The sequence below is a fragment of the Abramis brama genome (assembly GCF_963993115.1).
Source record: "Abramis brama genome assembly, chromosome: 21".
In the NCBI taxonomy this organism is placed as follows: domain Eukaryota; kingdom Metazoa; phylum Chordata; class Actinopteri; order Cypriniformes; family Leuciscidae; genus Abramis; species Abramis brama.
In genome coordinates, this window is record NC_139983.1 from 26,100,314 (window position 1) to 26,125,638 (window position 25,325).

The following is a 25,325-nucleotide window of genomic DNA, read 5'->3' on the forward strand; positions in this document are numbered from 1 at the left end:
GGGGAGGAGACATTTACCGGGAAAAAGTTGTGCAATCTTCTAACATTAGGGATAATATAATATAATAATTTGTGTGCTTTATATAACATTTGTTTTATAAATTCAAAAACCGTTGCGAGTACACAAATTAAGATGAAATCTAAGCTTTATACACGAGGCCTCCAATCTTTATGCAGTCAGCTATATAACTTTCCAATAGGATCTTGGATTTCCCAGTGTTGTTGGCTGAGATGAACTGGTCTCCCACAGCCTTCAATCAGATCTGGCCAGTCACCAATCTCTTGACCTAATTCTGGCTCTTTAATGAAAATGCTTTATGTGTTCTTCAGGCAGACTCATTTAACAGCCCTGCTCCAACAAATGACCATCATAGATTTCATTTATCTCAGCAGAAGCTGTGAAATACACGGTCTTCCGCCAGCTCATAAAGTGTCAGCAGACTCTGCCGTAAAGCCGTCTAATGAACGAGGCGAGACTGCAGCGGGGAGAGATAAAATCAGCCTCTCATTTTTACCCGTCAGCTTCATGTCTTCCGCTAATAACTCTCATCAACGGCTCAGTGGTGCAGTTGGGTTTACAATGACTCCCTGACCTGCTCTCTAAAGCATTTCACTTCTTTATTAATGATTAATCACTCATAAACAAACAGGAAGAGCCTGTTGCATTTTGCTTATCAGTCAGACGAGGTGAATCTTTAACGGCAGGGGTCGAGACATCATGACCTGCCCTGGTGTACTCACATAATGGTGCAAATGCATTACTGACCTATAAAACTTTAGTGAAGGCCCTACTGCCAGCAGTACAAATGGCACAACAGTGTAACAAATGGCGATCTGCGTGCTGAACCACGTGATCACGTCATAGATGAGCTTGAGCGTGTCTGAGCCCAGGAAGTGTTGCCTCACATTGTGTCTTACCTGAGAAAAAAAAAAAAAAAGAGGAAATAGTGTAACTTTAAAATGTTCAAAAGATTATGGAGGACTAAAAACAATGATTCTTTAAAACATTTCAAACATAAATTATCATATATTTAAAAAAATAATCACCATTAAGTCATCAATCAAAAAAGTTCAAAAGCATTAAAGATATTGGAATATTTCTGTACATGTGTAATTAGAATATTCCATATAGACTGGCATGCACATTCTTTTCTTGATTTATTGGTTTGTTCTATTTTTTTTAAATGTTTCTTAAGGAAAAATATTCACTCCAAAGATGTTTCTTTTGTTGCCTAACGTTTTACAACTGACTGTATTATTATGTAGCACCTAGATTCCCTTTCATCTTGACATGTTCAGATATAAATAAATGGTGGATCTGAATAAGGTATTTATTTGACACAGAATTAACAAAAAAAAAAATATATATTTTTGTTCAGCAAGAATGCATTTAATTGATCAAGAGTGACAGAGAAGACATTAATAATTTTAAATAAATGCTGTTCGTTTGAACTTTTGATTAGTAAAGAATCCTGAAAAAAATCATGGCTTGCACAAAAATATTAAGTAGCACAACTGTTTTCAACATCGATGATAATAAGAAATGTTTCTTGAGCAGCAAATCAGTATATTAGAATGATTTCTGAATGATCATGTGACTCTGAAGACTGTAATGATGCTGAAAATTCAGCTTTGCCATCACAGGAATTAATCGCCATTTAAAATATATAAAAATAGAAAAGAGTTATTTTTAAATTGTAATAATATTTAATTGCAATATTACCCCAAACAGCCGTCTTATTCATATTTCTAGAAACCGGAATATTTGTTTAAATGGGTTATGAAAGTAAATTACAGTATATATTTAGAATATCCAAATTCCAAACAGCCTAAATTCTGATTAATGTAAGAATATTCTTAACTCATGTACAATACGCGCAGTAATTTTTACTTGTGGATTTGGAAATTATTATTCGAGTTTGAAAAGTGTTAACGGCTCTGTACCCATCACTGTATCATGCAGGCAATGCCGTGGGCTGAAAGAGTTTACATTCAGAGTAGTATTTTAAGATGGACTCCTGCAAGTAAGTGACCTACTTTTTTCTTTAGTTGGAGAGGCCTTGATCATTACAGTGTGACAGAGGAATCGTAGTTTTATGCAGCACGACTAGATGAATAATAACCCTGACTGAGCGCGTACAGTCTGTTTACGGCCCATGCATGCCTCTCATTTATTATTGGAGAAAACCAACATCCAATTTATTCAAATGTAACAGTAATTTTCCATCAAAACACCTCCCAAAAGATCTGCATTCCAAGTATTCATCAGATAAAACCTTTGTGATATCATTCTGAATTTTGATCTTGTTTTGACAGCCCATCTCATGTTAAGAATACTCACTGCCCGTGCAGCCATTGTTACAGCAATGCCCGTGACAAAGGTCAGGTAATACCCTGGGTAAAGTCCGTGCCAGATGGCTGAGAGGAGGAATGTGGCCGCGGTGGGATTGTACGGGCAGCGCTCATAACACACCCTGCGGAGACAAAACAACAAAAGCTTGTTTCTGAGATTTCAGGAAGAAGACATGCTCGGGTCAAGATTCTTCTGTTTTGCGGCATTCACCTTTTTAACCAAAGGGCTGTCTGAATGTTCCAGTTATCCAAGAACATCTTGAAGCTGGTGGCGAACTGTTGAGGACATAAGGAAAAAGATGATATATTAGGGTTCAGGTCGAGTGAGAAGACCAACCTGGAAGTAGCTAGGGGTGTAACAATATATCGTGTCACAATATATATCGTAAAACAAAAATGCAACAATATGTATCGTGGATAGTGACAATATGTATTGTGAATAGTTCACCCAAAATAAAATTTCTGTGTGAGGAAAAAATTCAAGTTTACAGATTTTTAGTGCCAGTACTACATTAAACTATAATGTTGAATATAATGTATAATAATGCAATAGGGGAATATCTGTGGGTCCTGATAATGCCAAATGTCTTATGTTACCAGTAAAAATGGGCCTACATTATTTTAAATATGTCTAGTCAATGCAAGCATAAATAATTCTGTATTTTCAGCTTCAGAATCATGATTATTTTTATTCTGGTGTCACCATCGTCCTGTGCATTATGTTACTAGCTCCAAGTCCAAGCATATTCATTTACACGCCCAATGCAATACCAAATTTAGAATGTTAATCAACATTACATTTTTTGTTAACCTTTTATATCATATGTCTTGGAGTATCACAATAATATCGTATCGTGAGTTTAGTATTGTGATATGTATCGAATCGTGACATGAGGGTTTTGTAGCATGTTTTGTCAGTCTCGTACCTCAATGTGAAGTATTCTTAAATTCGATATTCTGTCCCATTTTGGGGTGCCATCTGTGTTATATCCATTAAATCCAAAGCCAGCTGCATTGTTGATGGCATCGGCTGTAAAAGAGTGAGAGAATTTAGTAAAAACACTATCTCAAAGTGAAGATAGTGTTTTTATTCACAAGCAGAATTTGGTTGTCAGTCCTGTAGGCTACGTTCACACTGTCAGTTTTTGGGATTGAAAACCGCATTTACTTACAGGTGAGGTGTCCCGTTCAAACAGGAACTTTCAGTAGCGTCTCGAATACTGTCAGTATGAACTTGCAATGGGAGTCAAGCCCGTATTCTCTTACCCGTAACGTCCATAAAACTGAAAAGTCTTATCACTTTTGACACGACAAGAGTCCGATCGATCTGCGAATTCATCCGTCAAATCATCATTATATTATATATATCTCCATCACTGTAAGTTACCGAAACCACACATGAAAACCCGCAACACATGGTAGACATGCGTTTGGTAGACAACGTGACGGACAAGTAGCTGTCCAGTCTGGTCCCGTTCACACAGCGTGGGTTTTCGGGAATGTGGTTGTGAGTAGGGCTGGGTATTGACACAGATTTCACAATTCGATTCGATTTCGATTCACAAGTTTGCGATTCGATTTCGATTACGATTCGATTCAGTATCGATTATTTTGGATATCAGGTACAATACATTGTAAATTTTCTCAAGGAAAACTGGAAAATAAAATGGAACAAAATTATTGTAAACTATGGGAGTCAGTTGTAGCCTATAGGCTTCATTAGCCTACTATAATATTGAAGGTAAAAATTAACTGATTTGTATACAAATACTTAAAATACACTTGTATTTATTTTTATAATAATAAAGTTATATGAAAATATAAAAATTTAAATGGTGGCTGTCATAAAAACTTTCCAGATTTATTCAAACATGCATTAAATATTGAAGAACAATAAAAATTATAATGATTATGTAATATGGTGCATACATTTAGCAAAATGCTCCTCTCTAGAGTTAATTTTTCCAGCTGACTAACGAGTTTATGGTCACTGGATATGGTTTTTCTGAGGTAAATGTGACGTTACATGACATTGTTTACTAACGTCTTTCCACGGTTGAAACACTGATTGAGCGATTCCATGTGAAATGATACGGACTTCGATAAGTTGTACTCTATCTTTTAACACACTTTCAGATGCTCATTCGTGTTTATTTCGCGCTGTAACTGGTGTTATTAATGCGGAAGAGAAGATCATGTGCGCTCCGCGTTGCTGCTTCTCTTGAGCTGAGCTGCGCCAGAGCGATCTCACGCCACAGCGCCAAAACGGCAATTATGTTTTTGAATTTCGTAAGAAAATGGACGTAATTTGAAATCTGAGACTTTGTTTCATATCAATAATAACAAAGCACAAAGATTATTGCGATTTATTGGATGGGATGCGCGCATCAATGCTCCATTAATTCATCAACTGAAAACAGGATGACTAATCGATTCTTGGGATTTAAGAATCGATATCGTTTCGTAAAAATGAGAATCGATTAAAATCGAGAAATCGATATTTTTTACCCAGCCCTAGTTGTGAGTCCTGAAAATGTAACGTTACAGGTGTGAATTCAGTTACAGAATGCGAATGTCACGCCTGTAAATAACTGACCTGTGTGTGAACGTAACCGCATTAAGGACTCAAACACACAACCGTATTCTGTAGCTGTGTGAACGTATAATTAATTACTGAAGAGAATGCAGGCTTGACTCCCTTTGTACGTTCATTCAGATAGTATTCTGTAAGTTGCTGTGTGAACGGGACATTTTGAGACTTAACACCTATCAATAAATGCAATTGTCAATCCCAAAAACTGACAATGTGAATGAATTATCCAATTAGAAACGAGGCAACAATTCAGAAAAAACACCCTTTACGAACACAAGAGGGCGGTATGACGCTGCCTTGAACATGGTCTATGTGCTGCATTGTATACAATATACGTTTATACGGTTTAAAATGAGAAAAAGTATGCATTATGCAACAATAAAAAAATAATTTTATAACAGTAATGTTGTCACATGACCTCATTAAAAGTATGATTTTTTAATTATATACATAAGAAGAGCACATTGCCCATCTGTCCTACTCACCTAACGTCCATACAAAGTAGTACTTGGGGCGTAAAGCCAACATGGAGATGTAGAGGTACAAGACCTGGATGTAGAAGGGGTTAGAGGCCATGAAGGTGTCATCGATGACACGATCTGTAGGGCAGGCGGTGTAGATCACCAAATAAACCATTAGGGACAGAACACAGGTGCACAGTTTCTGGATCACGTCCCGCTAGAAGAACAAAACAAACCATTGCAGAGAGTCAGGACACTACAATCTATGAAACTGTCCTCAAAAAGCCATTGAATAGTGCCAAAGTTGTGCCACAGTAGTTTACATCGTTTAAAAAGCCATTGAAAAGTTTGACATACAGATACGCTACCGTTCAAAAAGTTTGGGGTCAGGAAGATGGATTATGTTTTTGAAAGTTTATGCTCCCTCGTATGCTCACCAAGGCAGCATTTGTTTGATAAAAACACAGTAAAAAAAAAACGTAATATTCGGAAATATTACGATTTATAATAAGTTTTCTTTTTGAATACATTTTTTTTTCCCCAAATGTTCCTGTGATGGCAAAGCTGATTTGTTTTCAATCCTCAGTGTCACATGATTCTTCATAAATCATTCTAATATGCTTATTTGGTGCTCAAGAAATATTTCTTATTATCATCAATGTTGAAAACAGTTGTGCTACTTTTTGTGGAAACCAAGATTTTTTCAAGATTCTTTGATGAATAGAAAGTAAAAAAAAAAAAGGCATTTATTTGAAATAGAAATCTTTTGTAACATAACTGTCTTTAATATCACTGTTGATGATTTATTGCATCTTTGATGAATCCATCTTTAACTGACCCCAAACATTTGAGCTGTAGTGCGTTATAGAAACCTGGCCTTTTTAACCTTACATAATTTCTTTCTTTCTTTTATATGTGTCTATAAACATCAATCTCATTGTGACAACCTACCCCATATAGTGTGAATGTTCAATAGTTTTTCGTACCCCAGTCTTTAAGATGTTTCTTCATGATCATGACAAAATTATAACTCATTCTACTTTGCAATGATCTTATCATTGAAGAGCAGAAAGATCTAGATGGTGAATTATATGCGTGACAGGAAATTCATTTGTGAACGTAACTTCCTCAGGCTCTTGTGAAACATGCGAGAGAACTAAATCAACAAATGTTTTTGTTGATCTTTGTCTTTTAAGAATGAAAACCATACATCACTGACAATATTCAATGAGGTCTGAAGCTTTTACTGGAGAAGTCCATTAAACTAAAACCATTGTGAAGCTCCTAAGGAAGAATGGTATATAAAAGCATATTCATCTCCAGAACTACAGTCAAAACAAACTCTCCTCTCAGCAAAGCCTGAGTAATATGAGCTCCTGTAGAAGAAGATTCTCACTGATTTAAATGACAAAAAAACAAACTCCACATAGACAACAGATAAAGCCACTCCAATAGGGATGTTTTTAGTATACAGCACAATGAATTTCAGTTTATGTCAATTTAAATCAAAAGTCTTGTCAGTGAACCTCACTGTCCACACCAAAGTAACACCTCACTCAAAAAGCATTTTCCTTGTAAGGACTGCAAAACTGGTTCTGTCACATCATCGTTTTCCACCTGGCCATTACATTCCTTCAGATTTGCCATGTATAACTTGGGGTTTGTGTTGCGTTTGATATATATATATATACTACTAAGAGATGTCTTTAGTGTGCAGCTCTGATTCAGTCACCAGAGGGAGCAAGAGAACGGAGTCATTACACTACCTTAGGTGAAGGATCATTCTGCTTGATTTTCCCGTTCACTTTGCCGTTTGACTCCAGGTGCTTGGGCTCGTAGCAATGGCCTTCTATAAAGGCTATGTAATCATTATAGGAGCAGGTCGGGCCAGCCAGGATCCCCATAAAGTTACAGTTATAACTCAGATACTCCAGCAGACTGGGCATCTTCCTGTACAGAAAACACAAGGACAGAACAACAATAACTCACCACATAAAGTGAATTAAGTAACAAAGCACACCCAATGTCAAATACCAAAACATGATTTGCTCTGTAGGAGAGATAATAATGAAAAAGGACAAAATGTTAACATATTAATGTTATTAGTATAATGTTTTTATACATATATATTTATGAAGGCTAAGCTTCCCAACAAGCTACAAGTTAAACTTACAAGTTAAGCAACCTTTTTGAAAAAGCTGCAAACCTATTAACAGTTTAAAGCACCAAAACGATACGAAAATGACATCAAAATTATTTTGTATTGAGGTTATTTACATAGCGATATATTTTTAATGACATTTTTAAATATTACATATGATATGACAAATAAAAATACAAATTAAATAAAAATATAAATAAATAATATGTATATATTTTTGCAATATTTTGTATTTCTTATCTGGTACAAAATCTGAAATGAAATCTCAGCATTAAACACAATAAATAAATGTAGAACAAATAAAGAATGTAGAGCCAGTTCCGTTCACCTGGCTCTCTCAAGCCAACTTAATGAGAAAGTTCCCAATTTTACATAAAAGCTAAAAACTAGTGATGAATCACAGTCTCTCACTGAATGTTTCACTACAAAAAAAAAAAAAAGGGTATAAATGCCACTGAGGAACTCTGGGACTCTCTGGATAAATTGCTTGATTTTAACCAACAAATGTTGCTAAAATTAATCTGACACATTTGTCATGAACAGTCAAGTAGCATTTTGTCACACTGTGCTTATTACTCTTTTAAAACAGATGAACAACAATTTAATAAAATGATATATAAGAGTTTTACAGTACGACTACAGGAATTTGATTTGATTGCTACTGTCTCAGTGTTTGTTGCTGTGTCATGTTTGAACAAGAATGCAACTCAACCAGTATGTAAACATTGACATACTGGTTAACATGTACAACATGGTTGTGGTACAAACATTGTTCAAAACTGCACTCATTAACTGTAGGGTGTGACTTCCGAAACCTCAGAATCCTGACAACTTCCTGTGTGGAAATCGGCTCACATGATCCGGCGGGAATGTTCAGTTGCTTGGCAACAGCCTTCAGGGCCTGATTGTAAATGATTCTTCAAGTGCTATGCTGCTATTTGGGCAATGCAGAGCCATATTACACTCAAAATGATTGTTATTAAACTCTGCACTCTCTAAAGGGGACTAACAAGCATTTGATCAGTAAGAAGGACGTTATAACTTGAATCTGTCTCAATTTTTCTGTCATGATTAGAAGACAAATATTTACCTCTAAAATGTTGCATGCATATATGCAAATACATATATCTCACGTATTCAACATGTGTGTTTCTATATATATATATATATATATATGATGATGATGATAATGAAATGTGATGTAGCCTATAGAATGCAGTTAGAATGCCCCTAAAATTCAAGATATCAGGGCAAAAATGCCTCTGTATGAGTTTTTGTCTCATATTTATATCATGATATAGCTAAGCAAATATCACACGAGTGCTGTTTTTGTCCCGAATAGCTAATAGTGCAAATGTGATTGTTTCAAATGTGATGATTTTTATTATATAGAGTTCAATAAATGAGAAGTTAATACTGTATTATATTTTAGACACAATATTACTGCTTTTGCTCAATGTTGCCAACAAAAATACTACCTATAAATGTAGTATGCCCGAGCAACTCACAGCGCTGCTCCGTTTCTGAATGAATCCACGTTTTGAGCGAATCATTTGGGTGAACCAATGATTCAATGCCCCATTCATAGAGAGCTACTTCACTTCCTAAATAAATCAGCCATTTGAACGAAATGAATGAATGAACGAATGAATGAACGAATTGTTTACTCATTTCGACATTTAACCGCCACCTACTGGCAGTTTTAGTTTCTTAACTAGAGTATCATTTAATTAAAGAAATTGCATTTCATATTTCCATATTAATAAAGAACCCATTAAAGGGATTTCACTCAAAAATGAAAATTCTGTCATCATTTACTCACCCTCACGGCCGTTGAAGCCTAAAAGTTTGTGTAATAAATTCTATGTTGAATCAAATAAAACATTTTTTTTTTATAAAGCTACTGCTTGTATTGTCTATTTGATGCTTTTCTCATTTAACACAATAATGACATTTTGGGGGGAAATGTATGTGCGATTAATTTGATTATTAATCGTCACATCGTGTTATCAATTAGATTACATGTACATACATGTATATACACCTTTTGACTGTTGTCAGTGTGGGTTTGAAGTTTTCTTTCAAAAGAAGCAGAAGGTATATGAGTGACCTCATCCCAACCACAAACATACCTTTCACACATACCTGACAGCAAGATACTTTTGATTGGGCTTTAGGTGCTCCTCCCTCTTCATCAAGCCTGTGGGAAAAACACACAAACACAGGCCCAAACTCATCAGACACACTCCCACAAGACACTGCAATTTAGGAACATTTCGAAGTCGAGAAACAGAGATGACAGATACTGTTCTGTTTGATTATAATGCAGCAGTACTGCAGCAGTGTGTGTGTGTGCATGCGTGCGTGCGTGCGTGTGTGTGTGTTTTGGGGGGGTTGAGGCCAGAGGGTTCCTGTGGTTCACACTGACCTGCAGAAACAGCAGTTATACTCTGATACAGCAAATATGTGTGAATGAAACCCACGTGACGATGCAGAATCACACGCGCTCACCAAGTACAAACAGAGACGAAATCACGTAGCTGTGCTTACACGTTCAGCGTTTTTAAAGTTACATGTCAAATACAAAAATGTTTTATTATACAGGCTTAGTGAGAGCTAACTGATTGCAGTTTATTTAAATCTTTAGCGTCCACCCCACGGATTAAAATGCAAATAATTGCAAACATGCAATGAAAAATGAATCGAAACTCGGCGTGTAGGCTAGTAGCAAGCTCTTGCGTGCCATCTGAACTCTTGTTTTGGGTTGGTACATAGATCATCTTCTGCACTTTTTACTGTTGTGGCGTTAGCAAACAATGTTTCATGACTTCGATTGGAGTGTGGATCACCTGTGACTGACTGTATTCGTCGTCTGACTGCATGCACCAAACCATGACATCCGTACAGTGACGACGGGAGAAATATATGTACCGTTATACCCCTAATACACACACACACACACTACCGTTGACTGTAGACATTGATTAAGAGTCTATGGGCAGTGATGTTGTGTTTTGAAGCACTGAGCTGCTCTGCTCCAGCCTGGAGCGGTGAAGTCTCTCGGGTTAGTGAAGAAAAGAGATCAAGCCATTCCTCATTCATCTCTGTCGATGCACTGACAACTAGATTAGTCACCCTATCAGCTTCTGCAGGTTTTAATGGCTGCTGGGAATTGCATAACCAACAGCAGCATGTCATGTACACAGACACAATTCCACTCTTCTTCCTTCAGCAAATGCGACAGAATCAACAACACCTCATGATATTTGTTCACCGGGCAGCACTCTCAGATTCTACACAGACACATTGAAACACACTAGTATTAATAGCACAACGAACTGAATTACATTACAGCAGAACCATGGCCTAGTTGTTAGCACAATAACAACACATTGACACATGGTGCTAATGCGGGAGACTCGGGTTTGAATTTGTAGGCCGACATCTGGAAACGAGTCAGCATTATTAAGAATAATTAAACATTAGTCTAGCACAAGTCAAAGATCATTTGCCAAATTATCAGAGTGCCATGTTTTTAGTCTGAGTTCAGTTCTCCCTAAAGTGGTGGAGGGAGGAGATGATTGCATAACTTCATTAAAGCACATGGATTAATATGTCATGTGTGTTGTCTGCAGTGGAGCAGGGCAAGTCATGCGGAGGCCGCTCAGAAGTGCTGGGCTGCAGTTTCGGCCAGGCCAGCTGTTCTGTGAGCAACTGCTTCATAGAAACGGGATGTGCTCTCTTAATCTTCCCAAAAACCCTGTTAAAGGAAATGTGGTGACTGTGATGCCACTTCTGTTTGACTCTAAAAGTGACTCGGTCACATATTACAGCGAGTAGCTCTGCGGTTGACTAAGTATGTAAAAACTATGCTAGGGAGGCGTGCAATCTAGTTTGCTTATCAGTCGCATTGTTTGCATGAGAGATTTGCCGGTCGTTGATAAAACTAGAGTGGTTTCTCTTGGGTTCATGCCATCATGCTTCCTCTGCTGCTCATTCGTTTGTGCTTAAAGGGATAGTTCACCCAAAAGTGAAAAATCAGTCAATGTTTACTGATGTCAATCCAAACCCTTTTCTTCTGTGGAACACAAAAGAAGATATTTACAAAAAAGTCAAAGCTGCTCTTTTCCATCCAATGAAATTGAATGGTGACCAGGGGCTGACAAGTTACAAAAATTACAAAAAGTACGACATAACTGACTGACACATACACTATTTTCAAATCTCAGACCAACAAAAAAAAGACACTTGCCAACCTTTGGGATCAGCAAGTGCACTGTGAACTAACATGAAAAAACAATGAACAGCTGTGTTTTTATTAACCAACGTTAACAAAGATTAATAAATACTGTAACAAATGTATTGCTCATTGTAAGTTAATGTTAGTTAATACACTAATGTTATTGAAGTCTTTTATGCTCACCAAGGCTGCATTTATTTGATCAAAAATACACTAAAAAAAAAAAAAAATTCAATTCAGTATTTCTTTTATTATTATTATTTTATTATTATATTATTACAATTTAAAGTAACGTTTTTCTATTTTTATATATTTTTAAATAATTTATTCCTGTGATGGCAAAGCTGAATTCTCACCATTATTACTCCAGTCTTCAGTGTCACATGATCCTCAAAAAAAGAAAATCCAAAACATTAATTTCTTTAAAAAATAAAATATTACTGACTCCAAACTTTTGAACTGTACTGTATATTCAAATATGGTGTGTCAAAATGACAGAATTTTCATTTTGGATGAACGGTCTCTTTCACAAACTCAGAGGAAGTTAAAATCACCTTCATTGTCCTTTATCAATGATCCAGATCATGCAAAAATGATATGGTGATGCAGCACAATTAGTATCTCATTAAACAGATTTCACCAAGCTGCATAATAAGCGATATAGTGTGTTGGATGAGGTAAGTGTGGTCTGTGAAGCGCAACATCCAGCTGGCATCCCTAACCACTTTGGCCCACTCACTAGAGTGCAGAGCCAGCAATGGTACAAATCAATGGCATACGAGGCCGTGGTGTAGCAGCGGGGTTTAACAGCCCTTATGTAATTCCTAGAGCCTCTAACATGGGCATAGAGAGAAACAATAGAGCTGTAGAAAGAGTTCAGGTAGAAATCATGCCAGTTATTCACTATCGAGGCTTTGCAACCATGAAGATGAGAATGGGATTAATCAAACTGTTACAAACCATCATGAATCTCAAACGCCAAACTTGTGATCTTCTGTGTGATGACCATCATGGGCCTGGAGACAGAGGGAAAAAGGAAAGTGTGTATGTGAGATCCTGTTTACACCTGAAATTGAGTCTGTTGGATCCATATGTACGTGAGAGCTTCCACTTCTATCAAACCAAGCTATTCGACATTTATTATTAAACAGCTGTATTGACCATCTTGAGAACATCTTGAGAACATCTTCGCACAATTTCTCAAAGGTTGAGTTCACCTTGGTGTAAATAATTCTGATCCGCTTTGACCCTGAGGTAAAACTAATACCGAATCATTCTGAGGGTGCATGTAGACGCACCGGTGGTTTTAAGACTGTATATTTGATCTCCCTCATCTGAATTTGAATGAGCATAGACTTTTCAAAATAAGAGTCCCAGTCTATTTCGGGTTCGTTTATAAATAAAAGTCACGCAGTGTGTCCAATTTCCACCCTGTTATTTTTTGGTTACACAAACTGTAATTTAATTTAATTTTCATTTAATTTAAAGTAAATATTTTAGCTTCTGTCTGTGATGCCCTGTCACAGGAAGGAAAGACTAAGAACATTATTTGAGGCATGTTATTAAATAGATTTTACTAGTCTATATCACTAGTCTATATCACTTTACTAATCTATATATCACCTATATAGAACAAACTATATCAGTATTAATATAGTTAACAAAAACTATAAAAAAAATCTCTTTACTTGAAATAAATAAATGTTAACTGAACTAACTAAAACTGAGATAAAAATTAATAAAAAATATAGACATTTAAAAAAAATAAAAACTACAAAAAAAGACTAAACAACAGAATTACAAAAACTAAAATGAAAGCAAATTAAATTGAATTCAAAATATTAACAAACGATATTTGTTACAGTGATTTTTTTTTTTTCTCAAACAGTGATTTTTTGTTTTTATTAGAATTGTATTATAGTTTTAGTATTTATATAAATTATACACTACCGTTTTGGGTAATTGTGGGTAGTAAAAGTTTATAATTGTTTTTGAAAGAAGTCTCTTATGCTCACCAGTGTATTTATTTGATCAAAAATACAGTAAAACAGTAATGTTTTTGTAATTTAAAATAGCTGTTTTCTATTTTTGTGGATTTACATTTTTAGATTTTTTCAGGATTCTTTAATGAATGAAAATGACAAAAGGACAGCATTTACTTAAAGCCACACCGCGGAACTTTTGCGGGCGCTAGGGGCGCTAGACCTGTAACTTTCACGTCTAGCGCCCCTAGAGGCCACAAGCGCCGCAGCACTGTCGCAAAAGTCTGCTCCATGAGTATATCAGAGCCTATGGTCACGTGATGGCCGTAAAGCGATACGTTCTCCAGGTCACATGACCTGGCCAACGACGGTCCGTCTTCTCCAAACTTACATAGGCGGTATTTCAAGAGGGCAGCCCCGCTCGGAGCATTAATAGTGTCAAACGCTGTATATTGGCCTGAGGAATCATTTAAAATAACTCGTATGCGTCAACTCTTTAGGTCACAAAGTCCGCGGTGTGGCTTTAAAATAGAAAAGTCTTTACTGTCACTTTTGATTAATTTAATCAATTTCGTACTTGCGGAATAAAAGAATAAAAGCTTTCTTCTTTTTTTTTCAGTTAGCAAAAAAAAAAATCACTCAGTTTTCATTAATGATAATGATTCCATTGCAAAATTAACTTACCCAGTGAAGTCAGCTGAGTACATGCCATAGTCAAACACAAAGATTCTGGTGACCTGGCAGAAACTGAGATATCCCAGCGTAACCACAAAGCAGTATCTAAGGAGAAGGAGGCAAATGAGGGAAAAAGTTGAAAAGAAGGCTATATTTGGTAAAACATACCACATTCATACTAGGCCTACTTCATTTCAGCAGTGTGTAAATTGTGGGCACTATGCAAATGTTATGTATGTAAACTGTGGTGTAAACTAAGTAGTGCACTATACATAAACCACACAGTGTGAAAATACTGTATCCCACAATGCAATGCACTAAATTTTCCTTCCATTTCCTGCATGACAAATAAACCCCAAATAATTTTAACATCTCTTTATTGACTTACTTTTGGCAGTATAAACAAATGAGTCATTGTTATAGAAGACGGAGTTAAAATTAGAAAAATAACTGATTTAATTTAATTTATGAGATTAGAAATGGATGTCTCTCACTGAATTAAACATAATTAGGTTGTGTGATAACATATTTCTGTTTGAAATGTTTATCGTTGTAAGACTAATTTTAAGTGTACAGTAAATTCGGTGCAATATTCAGTAAACAGCAAATTCACTGCATCACCCGAGTAGACAAACAATTTTCATTGGAACGACATTGTCCAATTACAAACATTTCTTATGGTTCAATTATTTCCTTACTATGTACTGCTTTGATTAATTTACTTAACTTAATAAAAAGACAAAGAGAACAACAAAACTAGTCAAATAAAATACATTCCATTAGTATTTTTCTCTTATTTTGTTGGTTAATTTCAATTTAGCAATTGGCGCCATTATCTTAAAATAGCCCGAGCCCCCACTTTGCCGCAAATAGCTCACATCTGATATCTGATATTATACAAGCTAATTCATCAAAGTTATTTGCATACTACAAGAAATTTGTGAGTGGAGAGAGTGATCAAGGCTTCTCAATTACATCGCTGCCTAAAGCGGTATGTTAGAACAACACTATGACAACACACTGACTCGTGCCATAACTTCAACTCGGCTTATTAACATCCTCCCACGATCAGATCTTTTATTCAGCATATTAACCATCAAAAACAGCCAATGAAAGTGATCAAAGACCCACTGATGTTCAGCAGGGCCTCAGTTTGAGGCTAAAGCCTTTGAATTTGCTCCCACTATCAACCGCACACAGCTGCAGAACGTTTGGTATGCTACATTCAGGTTTCTGACTCAGGCAGCCAAGTCCCCCGATTCCTCACCAGGAAACAGTGGGCAAATTCTTGGCAATGTAGTTTCGGTCTTTGCCTCAAACAAAGCCGGTTTAACATGTCTACAGTCCCACTCGCAGTATTCAGAGGCGGTGCCTGCTCTGTCTCAACACTAGGCCCTTCATCAGAGCTCTGAGCAGCACTGTGTGTACTAAGAAGACCTTCTGTTTAAGCATTCTGTAGGATGATTGTGTGGAGGTTGCCTTCTAGTTGCATAGGGAACATTGTACAGTTAGAAGATGGGCTGTGATTATCAATGTACAACGCATCCCAAATCCAAAGTATATAACATAGCATGCCATAAATGTCTGGATGGTATACCATTTTTAGTGGATTTTCTAAGTGTGCATCCTTGAATGCTTTTTTGTTCAGCTAATATTGACCACAACCGCAAAACAAAAAGTTTGTGATGTTTTCTATCAACTTGTTCAATAATAATGAATTTTAAGATAATGGATGTAGATGATAACGCTAACATGCACATGCAAACGAGTGTTTACATCCTACAAAATTATGGCTGTTTTACACAAAAGTATGCAAATTCAGCTGTAGCCTAGGCTTTCATTTAGAAAAGTCTTGATATTGATGTTAGAAACATTAAATATACAATCCTAAAAAAAATTCAATTATTTAAAGGGACCTATTATGGATGCCCCTTTTCAGAGTCTTGATTTTGTTTTTGGGGTCTACCAGAATAGTTTAAATCACACATTATTACACATTATTTTTCACATATTTTACATTGTTGCAGCACTTTTCTTCCCAGCCTATCAGTACCTATGTTTCAATCCACATATTGTATGCACATTTTGAGATATTGCATCAAAAAACTGCTGGATGGATTTTTTTTATTTCTTATCCGATAAGAAAACATGCACATAAACTGAGATGGAAACACATTTACCGAATAAATTCCAAGATGCGCATAAAAAAAAAAAAAGTGACTTTGTGCGATGGGATGACATAACTGGACTAACCAGCAGAACGATCTTTCTGCACAGCATCTGAAATGCATTTTGGTTGTTTTGAAATGCCTGAGCAAAGTCTGTTTGGCATAAATCCCTCCCAGAACTCTCTTACCCTTCAAACTGCGCAAATTGAAATTGCGAATTGAAAATACGCCCAATGGAAACACGACAATTTCGCAAACACTCGCAAAAAAGTTTACGCCTGCATGAGGTGGTTTTTCAGGTCACCTGGCGTACATAAAAGTCGATCATTCTTTAAAGATGGGGCGGTATGTTTGGACAGAAGATGAGAGATCTTTATTAAGCTCATAAAAGAATTACAGGAATACTTGATTCTAAACAACAAAGAAATGCCACAATTTATCAAGACCTTGAAGCAGTTAAGAAATATGCTGTATACTCACAGTAGTATACAGCAAGCCCTTCCCAGTCAATATACTGAAAGTGCAAACTAACTTTCTAACACTAAATCAGTGACAAAAAAAGTGATCTGTGCACATAAATCTTTTCACGGTCACACATTGGCTTTCAAAAAAACCCAAAACAAAAACAAACCAAAGCCAAAAAAACACACTGCATTTAATAAGAAATTTAAATTTTCATTCAAAACAGCATTTTAATGAAATATACACCCATCTCTATTCAAAAAAGCGATTGGCTCCTTGTGAGAAAAAGTTGTGACTTCCATTCCAAAAGTGCCATGTTGTGCATAACGTGCATCACCCATTGATCTTTTTTCAGCCTCTTTCCCTTGACACAGTCTCCACTAGAGAGCATAAACTGCCTTTCAAGGACTCACACTCTACAGTAGCCCATCTATAAATATACATTTACACTATTCATCTCCAATAAGGCAGACAAGAGCTCCAGTGACCCGTGATGAGGGCAGTTCTCTCTCTCTCATTTCTAGTTCCATTTTCATTTGGCAACGACCGCCGCACTAAGTCTCAAGATGATAATTTACAAAGGTGAGACACAAGGATGACGTGTTATCAGCAGCTGTTAGATGGGGGTCTTGTCTACGCCATAAAACCCTTCTCTCACATGCCTGAGTGGAAACATATTAAAGCAATAAATCACATCATAAACGTGTCATTTTTAATGAAACGGGCGACAGTCACACCATTGTGCAATAGAACAAGACCTGAGAGAACGACCTTTCACTAAAACTCTTTAACTCTCAGAGCAGAAGTTAAAGGCACACGGTTATAGAAGGTAGTTTTGTTTTGTGTGTGACTTCACATATTTCACAAGGCTGAACGTGAAAGAAAGACCTCAGTATGAAAGCTTACCATGCTCCATTTAATCTGTATAGATTCTTAAACTCTTAAACCCGAGTTTGACGCTCAAAGAATCAAGCTGTCAATAAACAGACATCCATTAGAGCTCTAAAAGCATATTCACACACCAATCTCTGAAGGTCACCAAGTGGTCTGTAGTTGTCTGCCAAGTTGTCTGCATTGCCTGTCTGTGTTTTTAATTATTTGCATAAAAAACCCTGAAATTTGCTGCCACACCAACTGTCACGGTCACTCAAGTTGCCTCAAATCATATGGCCTGTTTACACCTGGTCACTTCATGCATTTTCTATGATAGGACAGCCATCCAATCGTGAAAAAACGATTTGAGATGGATTTAAATCCGATGACTCAAACCACATTCTGAAACGAAACTGGAAACACTTCTGGTTGTTGAAGCCGCATGTATTTTACACCTCCCAAAAATGGTAGAAAATTAAACGTGTGTAGTAGGCACATATGACAGAGCAACTGCATCGCCATTCATACGGCCACAGATGAGCATCTCTTTAGCAAGCCAATGTGTATACTGCCACAAATGAAACAAAGTTCAGCGTCGCATCCTGAAGCTCAACACACAATCATCTTCATTAAAAGTAGTGGGACTGTAAGGTAAAGGTACTGTAAGGACATTGAAAGCAATGATTACCATTCAAAAGTTTGGGGTCAGTAATTTTTGTTGTGCATGTAAGTCTTAAATAGGGATGCACCAATATGAGAATTTGGGCCGATACGATAACAATAATTCTTTATATTTGAAAGCCGATAATCGATATATTGGCCGATACGATAAATCTAAATCCAAATTTTTATATAATTTTTGAGAGCCTTATTACAAAACCAAAAGTCTCACCATTAAAAGCCATTAAATGTTTTCATTATAATTTTATGTAGCCTATATGTGACCCTGGACCATAAAATCAGTCACATGTTTTTGTTTTTTTTTAATTTCATCACCTGAAAGCTGAATAAATAAGCTTTCCATTGATGGTGTATGGTTTGTTAGGATAGGAATATTTGGCCGAGATACAACTATTTAAAAATCTGGAATCTGAGGGTGCAAAAAAATCGAAACATTGAGAAAATCGTTTTTAAAGTTGTCCATTTATGTTTTCGCGATTGTGCTGCATTCACTCACAAAAATAAATGTTTTAGATATTTACGGCAGGAAATTTACAAAATATCTTCATGGAACATGATCTTTACCTAATATCCTAATGATTTTTGGCATAAAAGAAAAATCAATAATTTTGACCCATACAATGTATTGTTGGCCATTGCCACAAATATACCCGTGCGACTTGTGACTGGTTTTGTGATCCAGGGTCACATATGACAGATTGTGCTGCACATGTTGCACTAAACTGTATTTTTCTTTTTTGAAGTGATTCCAATCATATTGGAATCACTTTAATATCGCCCAAATTTTCTCATCGGGTCGATGATGATAACATAAAAAATTTACATACTGGCCGATGCCGATATGGTTGCCAATATATCGTGCATCCTTAGTCTTAAAGATGCAGTAGGAAAAAGCCTGTTGACAGTTTATGGTGCAAGAAAAAGAAAAAAATCCACATTAATTCGTCAAAAAAAGTTACTGCTAAGTTCCATAGTACGACCAACCAGTTATTATGAATCAAGGGTGCACATACTTTTTACACGTGTATGTTTCTTTCTAGATATTGTTAAAAACATCACATTTTGGAAATAAAATGGGTTGCGAATGCTATTTCGTGTTGGCTTTAAAGGAACACTCCACCGTTTTTTGAAATAGGGCTTATTCACCTTCTTTCCTACATTTAGATAGGTGGGCAAATGCATTTTTGTCTCAGTGCATGCATTGTTTTAGTTTGACAGGGTCGGCGCTAGCTTAGCTTAGCATAATGAATGGAATCCTTTGTTGCCAGCTAGCATGTCCTGAGTAAAAGTGATGCAAAAAATTAAAAAAAACCACCTAATTACTTCTTGTGGCCTGCGTATTCACAAGAAGTACAAATAGCGATGCAGATTAACACTAGGTGATTTCCTATGCAGATATTGACTTGGGACTATATGAGGGGGAAGCACAGGCGAAGCACAACTACTTGGGCGCAGAGATATCACGCCCAAGTAGCAGTGCTTCGCCTGTGCTTCCCCCTAATATAGTCCTTAATATATAAGTCAATATCTGCCTAGGAAATCACCTAGTGTTAATCTGCATCACTATTTGTACTTGTTGTGAATACGCAGGCCACAAGAAGTAATTAGGTGGGTTTTTTTTTTTTATTATATCACTTTTACTCAGGACATGCTAGCTGGCAACAAAGGATTCCATTCATTATGCTAAGCTAAGCTAGCACCGACCCTGTCAAACTAAAACAATGCATGCACTGAGACAAAAATGCATTTACCCACCTATCTAAATGTAGGAAAGAAAGTGAATAAGCCCTATTTCAAAAAACGGTGGAGTGTTCCTTTAAGGCCAGAGAAGAGAGAGTATGGTTTTTTATATCATGAAGTGTTTGCATCATCACGTCAGCAGCTAATCTGTGCCAGTTTGATTGTTAGTCTGACTTAATGATTACAGGTAATAAACAAGTTAAGTAATGTGAGCCTCTCAAAATAGATACTTCTGCTTTTTCTGCAAACACACACAAACACACATATCGTGCATTCCTTAGTGGCTTTCCACCCCTGTTTTTCAATTTCCCTTCATCCTTTGCTTTGCCCTCTCATCTCCTCTGAGCAGTGGAGCATGGCATCACTCTATTACTGACTGATCGTCTCCTGGAGTTTCAAAAGGTCTGTTCTGTAGCGCTGCATCCCTAATGCGCTCTCTGTTCTTCTCACTGCAGGGAACAGGGCCAGTCTATGTCTCTATCATCCCCACAGACTCCTGCACAAGTTCATCTTATCAGTCTTCAACAGTTTACAAGTTGCTGCTTTTTATCTTCTTAGAAGAAAACAAACAGCCAAGAGAAAGGAAAAGTGACTTGTTTCATAATCGGTGCAAACTACAGATTACTGTGACCTAAAACATTATCTTGCATCTAATATGAAACATTCACGGTTCAAAATACGTTGTTTCAAGGTCTAGTTTGTCTAGTTTAGCAATGCAAAGTCCAGTAGGTTAAAGGAATGTACTGGGTTCAATCTATTAGATTGTAAAAATCACAAACTATTCAGGAGTGTCCTTTTGTGGTGGAATAACTGTTGTAGGTGGAAAGTTCTGGTTATTTGCAACAGACATAATTCACATGGAGTCTGCTCCACATAAACCATAAACCAGTTACACAGAAAAAAAAAAAAAAAAATCGTGTTAAATTTACGATAAAAAAGCTGCCGTGGTTGCCAGAAATTCACCGTAAAAAAATGTTATGGGATGGTATAGTGCCTGTATATTTTACAACTTATAACCGTACATTTTATTAAGTGATATAATGTTAATATAACTATTTACTTGAACAAATCAAAATCTGTTTTTTATCTTAAAATATCCCAACACACAACACTAATTCAAATAATACAATAAACATGTAATAACATCAACTAACAATTAACTAATTACTGATAACAAAAATAAGAAGAAACAAAATGAATTATATATATTTTTAAATCATACGTGATGTGTCATGCAGGGACTGTTTTTCACAGTAAATACGATCCATTCATAGTTGGAAAAAAACAAATGACAGTATTTTAGAGTCAAATTACATATAATAAAAAGTTTTTAGTTTTTCTCCATATATAGTAAGAAAACTTAGTTAACCAATTAACAGGTTTTTACTTTAGGTTTTCATTATTTTCTTTACAAATTACAAATATTTTTTACAATGTACGCACGTTTTTTTATGTCACAGCCGATAACTGATAAATGGCAGATATTAAAATGATATACTATTGTGTTTGAATAAAAAAATAAAATAAAATAAAAATAAAAATTAAATGCTACAAGTGAATTTGAGCATCACAACATTACAGTATGAAAAATTCATATTAACATTTACATTTAACATTTTTGTAATGTTTTGTTTTTAAAGATGAACGCTTAATGAGCGTTAGATGATGGCAAAAGGGAAACATAATGTAAAAATAAGAGAAATGAGAACAATTAAATAATTGCTAATTGATTTTTGATCATTTTGATGATTGATTGAACAATTGATTTTTGCTGGTTTTTATGATTTCTTTAAGAGGTAAATGTGAGGTGGTGTATTGAACCCAGAACATTCTACAGTATGCACTATGCGTTGAGTACACGTGGACAAACTCCTTGTATGATAATTATGCCGTTATGCAAACATCTGGGCAGAAGGCCGACGGTCAACTTGTCATAATGACCTTTTAACTAGCCGAAGTACACAAACCATGCTGGCAGGCCTTTTGGCTGGATGTTCAGAAGTATGTGCCAAGGTCAGGTGTCCTAGCACAGTTATCTAAATCTCTCAGATTATTTCGTTATTCAGAAATACATAATGAAATCATATGATCGTGTCAGTATTTTCCTTGTTTTTGTTGCCATGGCCTAGGATTCAGTACACACTAGACATTAGTGTTGATGGTTGGTTTTTAATAATAATCACTATCGAGCAGCACTGGTTATTTTTGGTACCGCCCTGAGCAGCAGTGCAAACACATGGTCCAGCACATCCATTCATCTGACCTCAGATCAGAGGTAGCCGTCACTCAGCATACAACTCGTGGAAACAATGATAAAAACAGACGTTCACTCGTTGCCCCGAGGCCGTTTACTCAAAAGAATGAAATGGATTACTCTTCAACAAACCAAACGCAGGGTTAGATGAATAACTCATAAGCATATTGTGAACTGGATGGCTTGATGACTGTGTCATGACACTGTTGAGAACACTGTTCCAATGCCATAAATAATACATTTTTGATTTGACATGAGATTGTTCCTGTTATTGAAAGCAGGGCCGTTTGATGGTGTAGGGAATTGTGAGGTCGGTACTCACTTGTGCATGTGTTCCACACCTGTGAAGATCATAACGCCGTAAGCAAGACCGCTCTGTACCAGAAAATGTAAGGCATACCTGAAATGAAGCACAAGGAGAAGAGGATACCAATAAAAGGAGTATGGACATACAACTTTATTAAACTATGACAATCAATCTGAACAGGACAGAATTGTGTTTCTGAATAACATAAGACAGACAATCCCAAATAGCCCATGTACAAATCCCAGTAGATCAGCAGTTTCTGAAATACTCTGGTACCAACAACCATGCCACGTTCAAAGTTACTTAAATCACCTTTCTTCCCCATTCTGATGTTGTTTGAACTTCAGCAGATCGTCTTGATGTATACATGCCTAAATGCATTGAGTTGCTGCTATGTGATCGGATGATTAGATATTTGCTTTAAGATATATGCTGTGCCATCCAGGGTGTTTCCTAGCATCCCCATGACCCTAAGCATGACAAGTGGTCAAAGGAGTTGCTGAATGACTTCATTGCTACTTTCACTAAATAAAGATAACAACTTAATCGATTATTTACATTGTCTACACTTTGTTAAATCAAATTGAAGTGTTATAGCTTTGTCATGCCGCTTGCTCGCAGTGCATGTTTGGCTTTACCTCGTCATCAAGCAAATCCAAAATAACTCTAATTTGTGTGCACAACATGTCTTACAATGCTGAACCGCTGTAAAAAAAGCATGTTGCAAACAGAAATTTGTCACAAAATTTAGTAGACCTACATAAAAGGCTGTAATCGACACCATCCAAAAGAAGAAACATCCATCTGGAATTGTTTGGATTGTGAAAAAAGTGGGCGGTCTGTACCAGAATAGAGCTAGAGCTATCTTAACTATTGGTACACAATGCCTTTGTAATGGGAAAAAGAGAATTTTATTTTGAGAGGTGAGGCAAGCAATTGCATTTCGTTGAATCAAAAGCTTTTTTTTTTACTTTTCAATAACACGTACTGATGAATCCCACACAATAACACCTGGAACTCACATTAAGAAAGTAAATGAACTGAATGAGCCTCTGCTGGACAGAGAAGGGTTCAGAGAAAAACAAACTCTCCGAGTATGTGACGATAGCACATCATCTCAATAGAACAGCTGCTGGGAAACCCCCTCACACACTGCCACACACATAGAAAAGACATTTGCTTGATACAGTTGGTACTTACTACAATGTGAGGAAAAATAAATGCATTCCAAAATGCGCAAGTACCACACATTAGCATCTTCTAGATCTTGGTAAACTTCTTCTTGCTGTCGTGTTCATTGCATAAAGACTTCCTGTTTGATTTGGGTAGACTGACCTTTGCTCAGAGAGCTGTAATATACTGCTCCGTATGGTCAGATGTTTTTCAATAAATGCCAGCTTGAGCGTGACTCCCACTAATGCAATTCATCACACTTTGACCTTGTGATAAAAAAAGTGATTTGATTATGTAAATTTGGTCTGTCTTTATTTTAGTTAATGTTGAAACACTATCCGTGGTCTAAAAGTCTTATGCTATTACTTTGCACTTTTCTTATTAGTACAAAATATGCCATTACAAAGTACATTATCATCAGTACATAAAAATACATGAAATGTATACATAAAAAATTTTTTTGAGACACTCGTATATAATATGAATCTCAGAATGTCTTAGTATTTAGTTTGAATAGGGTAAAATTTGAACTATAATAGATATCACCATACTTTCCCAATAGATTAATCAAAGTACAGTGAGACAATTCTTTTGTATTACAGGTTTTCTGAAATGTTATGTTTAAATATGCAAATTAATTAATTAAATAAATATGCACTAATTTCATACAGTACATATCAGAACAGAAATGTAAACATTGGATAATGCCAGGTTCAAAATTATGTTTCATCTGTTGACAGAGTTAAATATATTTACAAAGGGAATCTCTTTTTATCATTCTATAAATCAGAAATTACTGTCAAAAAAAACTTTCACCAGGTTTTCAATAGGTCTCGAACATTTTGATCCCAATGTGTATTAAATCTTTAAACTAAGGTATGAAGAGTATTTTTGTTCGTCATTTTATCATCAAACATTTGAAAAGGCCTTCGGAAAAGGTTTTTTATGGGCTGAAATATGTGCCACCAGAAACTGAATTTGAATCAATTATATTTGAATTTGAATTGCTAAACTTGAATAATTGCATTGGAAAACTGAATTTGAATTGTATAATTTGAAATTGAATTTATTTGTTTGGAACTGAAGTCCAATACAATTTGATCCTTAAGCCTTGAAAATTCAACTCTCTTTATATCCTCACATTCAGTTCGCACAATTCAGATTCAGATCACCAAATTCAGTTTCAAGTTACTGTGACAGACAT

General features: G+C 36.1%; 1 protein-coding gene across 1 annotated transcript in view; it reads right to left on the reverse strand.

The window, feature by feature from the left end:
- Positions 1-25,325, reverse strand: part of mboat2a (membrane bound O-acyltransferase domain containing 2a) — a 64,502-nt gene that overhangs the window by 5,264 nt on the left and 33,913 nt on the right. The window contains exons 3-12 of the mRNA XM_084097765.1: positions 22,964-23,041; positions 14,473-14,568; positions 12,767-12,822; positions 9,712-9,766; positions 7,172-7,355; positions 5,430-5,622; positions 3,278-3,381; positions 2,563-2,627; positions 2,341-2,473; positions 766-917 (exon numbers count right to left, since the gene is read on the reverse strand). Coding sequence (XP_083953891.1) covers positions 766-917; positions 2,341-2,473; positions 2,563-2,627; positions 3,278-3,381; positions 5,430-5,622; positions 7,172-7,355; positions 9,712-9,766; positions 12,767-12,822; positions 14,473-14,568; positions 22,964-23,041 — 1,116 coding nt within the window. The remainder of the gene's footprint in view (positions 1-765; positions 918-2,340; positions 2,474-2,562; positions 2,628-3,277; positions 3,382-5,429; positions 5,623-7,171; positions 7,356-9,711; positions 9,767-12,766; positions 12,823-14,472; positions 14,569-22,963; positions 23,042-25,325) is intronic.